This window comes from Hyla sarda, chromosome 7 (genome assembly GCF_029499605.1).
Source record: "Hyla sarda isolate aHylSar1 chromosome 7, aHylSar1.hap1, whole genome shotgun sequence".
NCBI lineage: Eukaryota > Metazoa > Chordata > Amphibia > Anura > Hylidae > Hyla > Hyla sarda.
This window is the reverse complement of record NC_079195.1, coordinates 163,467,503-163,479,450: the sequence shown is the minus strand read 5'-3', so window position 1 is coordinate 163,479,450 and position 11,948 is coordinate 163,467,503. Positions and strand designations below refer to the sequence as shown.

At 39.3% G+C, this 11,948-nt stretch overlaps 1 protein-coding gene across 1 annotated transcript in view; it reads left to right on the top strand.

The window, feature by feature from the left end:
* The first annotated feature begins 4,750 nt into the window (after positions 1-4,750).
* Positions 4,751-11,948, top strand: part of DTX4 (deltex E3 ubiquitin ligase 4) — a 69,118-nt gene continuing 61,920 nt past the window's right edge. The window contains exon 1 of the mRNA XM_056531174.1: positions 4,751-5,529. Within this exon, the coding sequence (XP_056387149.1) occupies positions 5,322-5,529 (208 nt within the window). The 5' untranslated portion in view covers positions 4,751-5,321. The remainder of the gene's footprint in view (positions 5,530-11,948) is intronic.

The window sequence follows — 11,948 nt, the reverse complement described above, 5'->3', positions numbered from 1 at the left end:
TGGTCTCCTGACACTAATGCCACCACCAGGCTCTGTCATTGTGCTGCTGTGCGGCAGTGATTCTAAAAGCGATGCCGGTAATCTGCATGTTATTCTGAATAACAGTATTATTTCACTCCATATGAGCACACTCCATATGAGTTTTAGAACACAGCAAAGTGTTCTATACCCCTATTGAGGCTGTATGTAGGCTAGAAATAGCCTTTTTAAATATAGATTCGCCGCAAAAAATTTGGATCGAAATGAACTTTTTCGGAAAATTTGGCGAATCGGCCGAATCGAATTTTTTAAAAGTTCGCTCATCTCTACTTTCAATGTAAGGGGTTATGAAACCCTCTTGGGTACTGCTGATGCCTGCTCCTGACTGCTCCTGTATCTTTCAGGGATTACTTGGCTTATTGATGCTTCTGGGCTTGGGCTTAACATTTTTGGATGTTAAGCATGAGCTAAATACATGCTTGATAGAAATTTCAACATTGATCTTTCAATGTAAGGGGTTATGAAACCCTCTTTGGTACTGCTGATGCCTGCTCCTGACTGCTCCTGTGTCTTTCAGGAATCACTTGGCTTACTGATGCTTCTGGGCTTGGGCCTTAAATTTTTGGATGTTTAGCCTGAGCTAAATACATGCTTAAAGGGTACCTTTCATGAAAAAAACGTTTAATATATTATAGATTAATGTATGCAGAATAACTTTCCAATAGCATGTTATTAAAAAATATGCTTCCTTCTATTTAATTTTTCCACTTTGAAAAAATGACCTCTAGGGGTCTCCCTACCAGTCCTTTTTCATAGATTTCAGACTCATGCTGGAGTCCTAAATCTCAGACTGCAGCCAGAACACAGACAAACTCAGCACTGCTCACTGCCAGGGAGCAGTGTTGAGCTTGTCTGTGTCCCGGCTGCAGTCTGGGATTTAGGACTCCAGCATGAGCCTGAAATCTATAAAAAAGGACTGGTAGGGAGACCCCTAGTGGTCATTTTTTCAAAGTGGAAAATTAAATAGAAAGAAGCATATTTTTTAATAACATGCTATTGGAAAGTTATTCTGCATACATTAATCTATAATATATTAAAAAGTTTTTTTCATGATAGGTACCTTTAATAGAAATTTCAACATTGATCTTTCAAAGTGAGAGGTTATGATGCCTGCTCCTGACTGCTCCTGTGGCTTTCAGGAATTTCTTGGCTTACTGATGCTTCTGGGCTTGGGCCTTAAATTTTTGGATGTTTAGCATGAGCTAAATACATGCTTAATAGAAATTTCAACATTGATCTTTCAATGTAAGGGGTTATGAAACCCTTTTGGGTACTGCTGATGCCTGCTCCTGACTGCGTGTTTCAGGAACTACTTGGCTTATTGATGCTTTTGGGCTTGGGCCTTATATTTTTGGATGTTTTGCACTAGCTTACATACATGCTTAATTGAGATTTTAACATTGATCTTTCAATCTTAGGGGCTATGGAATCCTGTTGTTTACTGCTGATGCATTATCCTGACTGTGTCTTTCAGGAACTACTTGGCTTACTAATGCTTCTGGGCATGGGCCTTAAATTAACATGCATCTTCAATTGAGATATCAATATTAACCTTTTAATTTTAGGAGTTGTGAACCCCTCTTGTGTACTCATGCTGCTTCCTACTCCACTCTGTCCGCCCATTGGTCATGTGACAGTGTGCGACTCCGCCTCCTCATCCTCCATTGTGTCCTCAGCCTACACTGCCCGGACAAGTCTCAGTGGCCCTTCAGCATACCATGTGTGCAGGGCACGGCGGTGTCACGCTGTTCGTCACATAATTTGCCTTGGCAAAAAGTGTTGGAAACAATAGCTGGTCAGGGCAATGGAGAAGTTGCACCTACATCTCACGGCCACATGAGCCCTGCGGGGGCTTGTTAGATTTGGTGCTCTGTACCCACACGCCGGGGTCCGGGACACTAAAACTTGGTTAAAAGTTAAAAAGTTCAATTTCAAAATCATTGATTTAAATTTCAAAATCTTAAATTTAAATAAGAAAATCATATATTTCAATGGTCGCCTCATGCTTCAGCCAACTCCAGGCTGTGTCATTCAGGCAATATATGGTTTACTGATACTGCTGCTGGGCCTGGGTCTGGGATGGAAAATTTTGTTATGGTAGGTAGCACCAGCTATCCAAAATCTCCATTTTAAATTCTTGTGTTTTTTCTTGGGGATTGTGAAGCCCTGGTGTGCACTCCTGCTTCAGCCAACTCCAGTTTGTGTCATTCAGGCAATATATGGTTTACTGAAACCGCTGCTGGGCCTGAGTATGGGAATAAAAATTGTGTTATGGTAGGTAGCACCAGCTATCCAAAATCTTCGGTTAAAATTTCTGAATTAATCTTTTAATCTTAGGGATTGTGACGGCCTTGTGTCTACTCATGCTGCTACCAACTCCTGACTGTGTCATTCAGCCACTATATGGTCTCCTCATGCTGCCAACACCTCCATGCTGTGTCATTCAGCCACTATATGGTCTCCTCATGCTTCAGCCTCATCCAAGCTGTGTCATTCAGCCACTATATGGTCTCCTCATGCTGCCAACACCTCCACACTGTGTCATTCAGCCACTATATGGTCTCCTCATGCTGCCAACACCTCCACCCTGTGTCATTCAGTCACTATATGGTCTCCTCATGCTGCCAAAACCTCCACGCTGTGTAATTTAGCCACTATATGGTCTCCTCATGCTGCCAACACCTCCACGCTGTGTCATTCAGCCACTTTATGGTCTCCTCATGCTGCCAACACCTCCACGCTGTGTCATTCAGCCACTATATGGTCTCCTCATGTTGCCAACACCTTCACGCTGTCATTCAGCCACTATATGGTCTCCTCATGCTTCAGCCTCATCCAGGCTGTGTCATTCAGCCACTATATGGTCTCCTCATGCTGTCAACACCTCCATGCTGTGTCATTCAGCCACTATATGGTCTCCTCATGCTGCCAACACCTCCACGCTGTGTCATTCAGCCACTATATTGTCTCCTCATGTAGCCAACACCTTCACGCTGTCATTAAGCCACTATATGGTCTCCTCATGCTTCAGCCTCATCCAGGCTGTGTCATTCAGCGACTATATGGTCTCCTCATGCTGCCAACACCTCCATGCTGTGTCATTCAGCCACTATATGGTCTCCTCATGCTGCCAACACCTCCATGCTGTGTCATTTAGCCACTAAATGGTCTCCTCATGCTTCAGCTTCATCCAAGCTGTGTCATTCAGCCACTTTATGGTCCCCTCATGCAGCCAACACCTCCACGCTGTGTCATTCAGCCACTATATGGTCTCCTCATGCTGCCAACACCTCCATGCTGTGTCATTCAGCCAACTATATGGTCTCCTCATGCTGCCAAAACCTCCACACTGTGCCATTCAGCCACTATATGGCCTTCTCATACTGATGCAACCTCCAGGCTCTGTCATTGTGCTGCTCTGTGGCAGTGATTCTAAAAGCGATGCCGGTAATCTGCATGTTATTCTGAATAACAGTATTATTTCACTAACCCAGCAAACTCCATATTCATGTTAGAACACAGCAAAGTGTTCTATGCCCCCTATTGAGGCTCTCTGTAGCCCAGAAATATCCGTTTTTAATATAGACTTGAATCAAATTTTTTAAAAGTTCGCTCATCTCTAGTATTAATCTGTCTGATTTTTCCCCTAGCAACCAGCTAGGCTAGGCTCTGCTTTTATCTTACAAGAGCTTGTTAAGATTTGAACTTTGAGCAGTGATTGGTTGTTATGGATGTTTGAGGGGGTCTGGCAGCTCCTATACACATTAGGTCATGCATGGATACTGAACAATATAAAAGGATTAACCAACCAATAATTATTTTAGTAGGCGGCTCATACCTTGAGATTATATAATTTCACACATACATACATCAATGATGTGCATGGCCAGCTTTTGCTAAATACTTCTGAATAGACTTCTCATAGCAAATAAATATTACAATATTATTACAATAAGTGTGTGTGTGTGTATATATATATATATATATATATATATATATATATATATATATATATATATGATTATTACATACATTTTTTGCAATGTTTCTATTTTCCTGTTCTGCAGTGTTTGCTAAAAACAAAACACCAGACCATGAGAACATTTGAATAAATCTTCTTATATACCGGTAAATCACCGCAACCAGTTATGATCGGATTAATGTAGTATCATACAGGCACTGTCTCAAACAATTCCCTTTCCCTATTTATTAAAACTTGCATCATCCATTGTAGTTCCAGAAGAAAGGCATCCTAGTGGATCTTTGCTTCTTTCCCAAGGTTTTTGTAATGAGGGATGTATTTGTCAGGGCAGACAGACTGAGAATAATCACAATAACAAAATGAGGGAGGTAAGAGACATAAGGGGGCTACTTGGGCTATTGTAGCATGGGCCTGGGATCCCAGCTCCAAATAGCAGGTCAGACAGCCCACTAGCTCATTAAGGATTTGCAGCTTTCTTTCCAATGCCTCTAAAAACTGAATGGAGAGGGGGAGGGAGAGACCGAAAGAAAGGAGAGAGCATGGGGAACAGGAGACAAAGTACAAGAGAGACAGAAAAAAAGCTTGGGAGTGTGTGAAAGGCTGAATGTTTATGGGTGTGTATACAGATTGCATGTAAGAAACAGTGAACCTAAAAAAGAAAACATTTAAGAAAAAAACTGGAAGCTTGGTTGTGAAGACACATATAAGTTAGGTGAATGGGGCAAACACTGGGAGGGTTGATTGATCATTAATAGCACACAAAGGAACCCATAGGCTTGAAAGATTTGTCCTCAGGGGAGGAGGAGGGGTACTGAGATAAGTGTTTTGCAAGAAGACTGAACAACCCCTCTATTCTCATCCCCCCTCCTCCTTCTTTCCTTGGAGATTCCGCCCAACACCCAGCTGCAAGGGATACACAGCTCAGGGGACTATTACTAGGAATTGGCCCAGGACTGTGAGAAGGAGGGTGCTACGCAGAGAAAGGGTGAACTGAAGGTGAGCTAAAGTTTTTTGAAACAGACAGAAAGAGGCTTGATTAGAATGTAAAAGGACAGAAAGAGAGAAGGATAAGAAAGTGTTGTTAGAAAGAAGGATATTTGGAACTGCAACTAAAAGATAGGTGTCTAAAAGATGGAAGTTCGTGCTGTGGAAGATGTATCCCTCACCTGTGTTCTTAATGGTCAGAATATGACTAAGAAGAAGCAACTGTGAATTTCAATAAAGGACCCTCAAATTGGAACTCACTGGGAAATTTGTAAAGCAAAGTTTCACTAAAAATAGCCCCACTACAACAAGGATAATGCTGGACAGAGGAGCAGTGCTGGTCTGGGAATGGCAGGACAAGGATTCTCTCTGGAAGCCCTACAGCCCACAGGTGGCTCATTACATTGAACAAGTGATTAGGAACAACCCAAAGGCGTCTTCAGTGAGTCTAGGGGAAGCAGATGCCAGCCTGACCCCTTACATCCTGGATCTCATCTCAATGAACCAGTTCCGCCTAGATACTGGTGAGTGATCAACAACTGTAATATGATTGCATGCTTTATATGCTTAAACAGGTGCTAACCTGACAGGTGCATTAAGGAAAGTGGTGTTCTGTAGATCATTTAGACTGTTTTGTCATGTAGCTGAATCACAATTAATTTCTTGCCTGCATCAGTTACTACTAAAGAAAACTCCTGTTTTTTTTGCCTAAAATATATAAACAAGCTTCCAACATTAAAAAATGAGGGTGCTGTTACACTTATCACTAGCGTTTACAGCTAGTGCATGTGATTTTAATTATTCCAGACGAGATCTAAATTGCAGCTTCAATACTGGCAATATACTTCAGTTATTGGTGCAAGTATTAGCCATGGTCACGAATGCTTGCGATTCACTAATAATTGTGGGTTGCACCTAGACTTTTCACTGTTTAAAGAAGCAAGTCCAGGTCCCACCTGCAGTTATCAGAATTACCAATGAGAAGGTTTGGGTTTCCTGTTTATGACCAATATAATGATATGTATAAGATTTCTGATTTTGGTGATTTTTTTTATTCATCTTGACCTTTCTATGATTATTTTAAAGTCATATTCATATTGGATATGTATAATGAACAACAAGCAAATTAATGTAGGCCTATATTTTCATAAGCCTGTACTGTCATTATGCTTCACAATCAATATTAACATTTAAAGTATGTGTTATAGTTTCTCTGATATGCCAAGTTCTGCATATAAATTTACTAATCAGAGCTTAAAGAGAAATCCAAATCCCTTAAAGGGGTACTCCACTGGAAAACATTTTTTTTAATCAACTGGTGCCAGAAAGTTAAACAGATTTGTAAATTACTTCTATGCCAAAGGGTACTCCGTTGCTCAGCACTTCCAGTACTTATCAGCTGTTGTATGCTCCACAGGAAGTTCTTTTCTTTTTGAATTTATTTTCTGTCATACTACAGTGCTCTCTGCTGACACCTCTGTCCATGTCAGGAACTGTCCAGAGCAGGTAGGTTTTCTATGGGAATTTACACCACAGTTCCTAAAACGGACAGTGGTGTCAGTAGAGAGCACTTTGGCAACCAAGCACTGCACCCAGTGTTAAGACTCTATTGTTTTGGACATTGATGAGCTTTCACATATTAATATCCCACATATAATAAGCCAAAAAGAAATATGAAAAACAACAATTATGTATAAAATTTGTTTTTATTGAAACATAAAGCTACATCCAACAGTTACCCATAAAAACCATGGAGAATTAAAAAATATTTTTGGATGGGGGGGCACAGTGCATGAAAAGTTATTTTTAACAAAAATTCATGAAAAGTTCTTTTTGACAAAAAATAATGAAATAGGAAAATTGGGAAAATTCATAACAAAACTAAAGTTAATGTAAGACCTCTTACAGGATTAATGTCAAAATATCTAGCAGCATATATAATGTAAACATATATACTATTGTACCATAAATAATGTACATCTAAGGGCTGTGCAAATAAAAGCTGTAAACATAAAATGTATTGCACTAATGAAAACATACACTATATTGCACTGTAAATCTCTGTTCATCTATTTCAAGCTAAAATAATTTATCTAGATTAGCTAGCTGGTGTATAGCACTATATCCTTCATTTATGTTATTTGAAAGGTCCTGGACCTCATTAATACTATTTCAGAAATATGTTGGTGACAAAAACAAACAAAAAAAAGAAAGAAAACCAAACACAAAAGTGCAAAAAAACTAATCAAGTAAATTAAAATGTTGCTGTGCTGTTAGGGTCCTGGTTGTTTGGTGACAGAGATGACACTTTATCAAGAAGATATTATCGTTAACTGCTAATAGGTGTGAAACTAGCAACAACACAAAGACTTGAATAAACACAAATCTCCCCTGAAATGTGGGACATTTCTCAGCTGCATGTTAAAGATTTGCATTTTGCCCCTCCTTAAACCACCAGCAGATGGGCCAACTATTAAGGAATACTGGAGAAATTGCTGTACTTCCTGCTATATTCACATTGTCTACTGATGAATTTTGTACTGTTCTGAATTAGACATGCTGACGTGGACCACAAGCAATGATAGTGAGGAAATTGTTCTGGATAACCTATTTTTGGACAGATGGAACATTAAGTGATTTTGGTGGAAACAATGTGACAGTGTCCTGCTGATGTTTACAGTAAGGCATTAGAGGGGAACTAAACAAGAGACTATTAACTACTTTCCCTCTATTAAAAGTGTGTGTCATTTCAAGCATTAGTGTAATTATTTCCTTACATAGAACAAGTATGGCCAAATATGATCACTTACACCATAGACTGCACAAGCCATGCACCACAGAATTTGCACTTGTGTCTTTTGGAAGTACTTGAGTCTCAACATTGATAACTAACTGTGCGCATTTAGTACACAAAGCACCCTTCAGATAATACAGCAATGCCTATACTGTACAGTCCAGTAGAAACAAGGATGAGATGACCCTAAAGTCAGGAGTTTGTCCGGCGCAGGAAGGAACCGTCAGGATGCAGGATAAAATCAAGGGATTTATTGAATGCAATGCGTTTCACTGCGCATGCGCAGCGAAACGCGTTGCATTCAATAAATCCCTTGATTTTATCCTGCATCCTGACGGTTCCTTCCTGCGCCGGACAAACTCCTGACTTTATGGTCATCTCATCCTTGTTTCTACTCTACTAAGGAGGGCTGCAGTGAACCGATTTATACACTTCACGCTAGACCTTGTTGTGTGTGGGCGCACAACCAACTTTAGTAAGTGGCTTGGGATTACCTCCCTTCCTCCCACTCACAAGATCTGCTGATCCCGCACATGAGGCGCCTTCTTCCCTCTCTCTAGATATACAGTCCAGTGACCAGCTATATACATTGCAAAGAAAGAAGAATGAATGCAGCACTCACCAAACAATGTCTCATTTGCAGTTGTAGCTTATTAAAACACCATAACAGATAGAAACCGGCACAGGGCAGCAGCTGTTTCGTAGGCACATGCTTTCTTTCCCTGGCTTCCAGGAAAGGGCTAAGTCCCAGGGTAATTTAAAGGGGTATTCCAGGCAAAACCTTTTTTTATATATATATATCAACTGGCTCCGGAAAGTTAAACAGATTTGTAAATTACTTCTATTAAAAAATCTTAATCCTTCCAATAGTTATTAGCTTCTGAAGTTTTCTGTCTAACTGCTCAATGATGATGACACGTCCCGGGAGCTGTGCATGATGGGAGAATATGAATATGCACAGCTTCCGGGACGTGAGTCATCAGAGAGCAGTTAGACAGAAAACAACAACTCAACTTCAGAAGCTAATAACTATTGGAAGGATTAAGATTTTTTAATAGAAGTAATTTACAAATCTGTTTAACTTTCCGGAGCCAGTTGATATATAAAAAAAAGTTTTGGGCTGGAATACCCCTTTAAATGTATTCAACTGCATTAGCTAACATGTAAAAGACCTAAAATTTAAAAAAAAATTATAAAGAAAAAAACATTCAGATTGGCGATACCAATAAACTGCAGTCTTCAGCTAAATTTGCCCTGACTATAAACTACTGTAATGTTGCCAAGATCTTTAGTTAGTGTAGCTTGTAAAGAATGGGCAGCAACATAAATGTTATAATTCTGAATCTTTCCAGTTAGTACATTCAAATAGAATAGCTTTTGAAATGGTGCATTAGTGATAGTGCATTTATATTGATAAGCACATATCTCCAAAGTATACCAGAATTGTAATATCATGATGCCTCTAAAGTTTGACCTAGCAGTCAAGCAACCTGTTATTATTGGAAATTACATATGTATTATTTTGGCCTGCTTAGGAACAAATTATAAACTCTTCTTTATTACTCTTCCAAGGCTTGTATCAAGGCACTCCTTGTCAAGTTTATTATAGGGATTCATAACTGTCTGTGCGCCCAAGATATTCACCAGATTTTATGACTTATCAACATGCCATCATCTTTAGAAAATCTATAATACATTTTATTGTCCAATTATATGCCTGCAGTTTATAGCATGCAGATAGGTTGACAGATAGATACTCCACCCCTAGACATGTTATAACATGTCTGATCGTGAGGAGTCTTGCCCCTGGGATCCCCAAGCTGGCACTGTGGCGTTCATGAACACAAACGCCTGGGGCGTCCGTGTTTGTGATGTTACACCAGGCCCCCTCCATTCATGTCTATGAGAAGGGGCATGACGGCTGTGTACTACCCATCACGCTCCCTTCCATAGACATGAATGGAGGGGGCATGGCGTGACGTGATGAATGGAGGGTCCGGCCGCTGGATAGGATAGGGGATAACATGTCTAGGGGCAGAGAACCCCTTTAAGGGTGCTGGGAGTAAATGTATTCCCTTCATTCGCTTCCGGTCTTGAGTTTGCTTCATAGCCGGGAAGTTGTAAAATGACTTTTTTGTTATGTTGCCCCACAAATAATTTTTTTTTGGTAAAATGAGTAATGTCATTACAAAGTACAATTGGTGGCACAGCAAACAAGTCCTCATATGGATGTATAGGTAGAAAATGTATAGTCTTATGGGCATTAAAAAGCAAGAAAAGAAAAAGAAAAGTGCAAAAATAAAAAAAATAAAAAATATATATGTTCGTAAGCAACAAAAGTTAATGTGCCATTAATGACTCATTTTATGTTAAACACATTTTTTTTTTTATAATAAAAAAAATATATATTTGGTCTTTTTTTTTTTCCATCATTTGTTTTCCATTTTTCTCCATGTATTATAAAATGATTCTGCAATCTTGCAGTTTTCTTTCTGGTCACTAAGCTAAATAATAAGCTGACACTTCCTGTTCTGCAGAGAAAACTTTTGAACAGTCTCCTGCTTATCATAGATAAGATGAGATCAGGTCATTCCCAAAAGATAATGCTCAGAACTCACCCCCCTTCAGTACCTGCACAATGACCCCTGCACAAGTCACAGAAAACTGACCCATAGATTCCAGTAAAGTAGAGTCCCTTCCAGTCTATTGTTCCTATGACCATGGGGGTTGCTGTTAAACCTATTTCAAAATGCTTCAGAAAACAGAAGCAGGTCCATAGGTCATGTGATATCTTGAAGACATATATACTTCCAACATATTCCATGACGTTGACGTTAAAATGTCATAAAATGTATAGATAAAAAGGTATTGGTAGAACTAATTACAGTTGTTTTGTTTTCTTGCAGATTGTACTTGCAGGATAGTTGCATATGAGTGTAGAAAGAGTATTCACATGCAGTGTTTTTTATGCATAATAGTTTTTTTCTCAGTGCAGGTAATTTGCAGTTTTTATTACTAAATCTGATCAAAATTAGTTGGACTAGCGCAAACAAAATTGTACCATGCAGCTTGCTTCTGAATATATGAGCATACATGTGTGTGTATATTATTTCTATACCTCCAGCATAACAAGTCTTATTGTAGATTATGGTATCCAGCTCACCTACCCCCTCCTCTAGGAATCATCTGTTTAACGCATTAGAGAGATTAATCTCCTTCCCTGTAGAGAATCTCAGATTTCACCCAGATAGTGAAACTTTCACACAACATGACACCCATTCTGGTTTTAGAATCCAGAGGCCCATTACTGTGGAAAGATGCTTTGCAGGTTTCTGTCTATTGGGGGAAATTGGGTGAAATGTTCAGATGTATGGATATAGTGTTGTTCATTTTAATTGTGGTAGAATTTGGGGAAATGAAAGGAGGAGCAGCCAAAGATCTCAGCAGGATGTCCTTGTGTTTCTGGCATTATCTGTCTCTTTCTATGTATGGGGTCAGGTCGGGGGTCTCAGACAGAACAGCTGTGCCTTTGTTAAGCAATAGTCCTCAAATTCTAAGCTCCCAGAGCAACATGCTGTGTATTATTGATCACGCTACAACACAGCCATAAATATAACCTGAAAACTACCTTTTTCTTTTGTCTCTATAGAACACAATTAAAGTTCATGTTTCCTAACGTAACTAGATACATTTGACTACATAACATTTACTCTGTTCTTAAAAATTGCTAACACAATAAGCATCGTGTTACAATTTATTCACAGGGAAAGTTTGCCTACGTATTGTTGAGAAAAAGAAATGCCAAAGGCAAAAAAATATTGAGTATGGTTGAATTTACAGTTGGTTAGTATAAAAACCAAAAGTGAAAGAAATAAAAGCAGCTTATTAGCTGTCCCCTAAACTTGTCCAAGAACTGCCTATTTTCTTGACCCTGTATATTAAAAACGAGCAGTTCTATTGACTGGGAGCACTTAATACCACATAACAATTCTAACATATTTAAGAGTCTCCTGGAATTTAATAGGGTAGAGCCATAACTAGATTTTCCTTCACTTTGGGCAAAACATCTGTTTTCCCCATGTCTTAGTTTTCTTATCAAGACTTGTTGGCACCACCGTCCCCAGCTGTTCCACTGAATTGAAAGAAAAG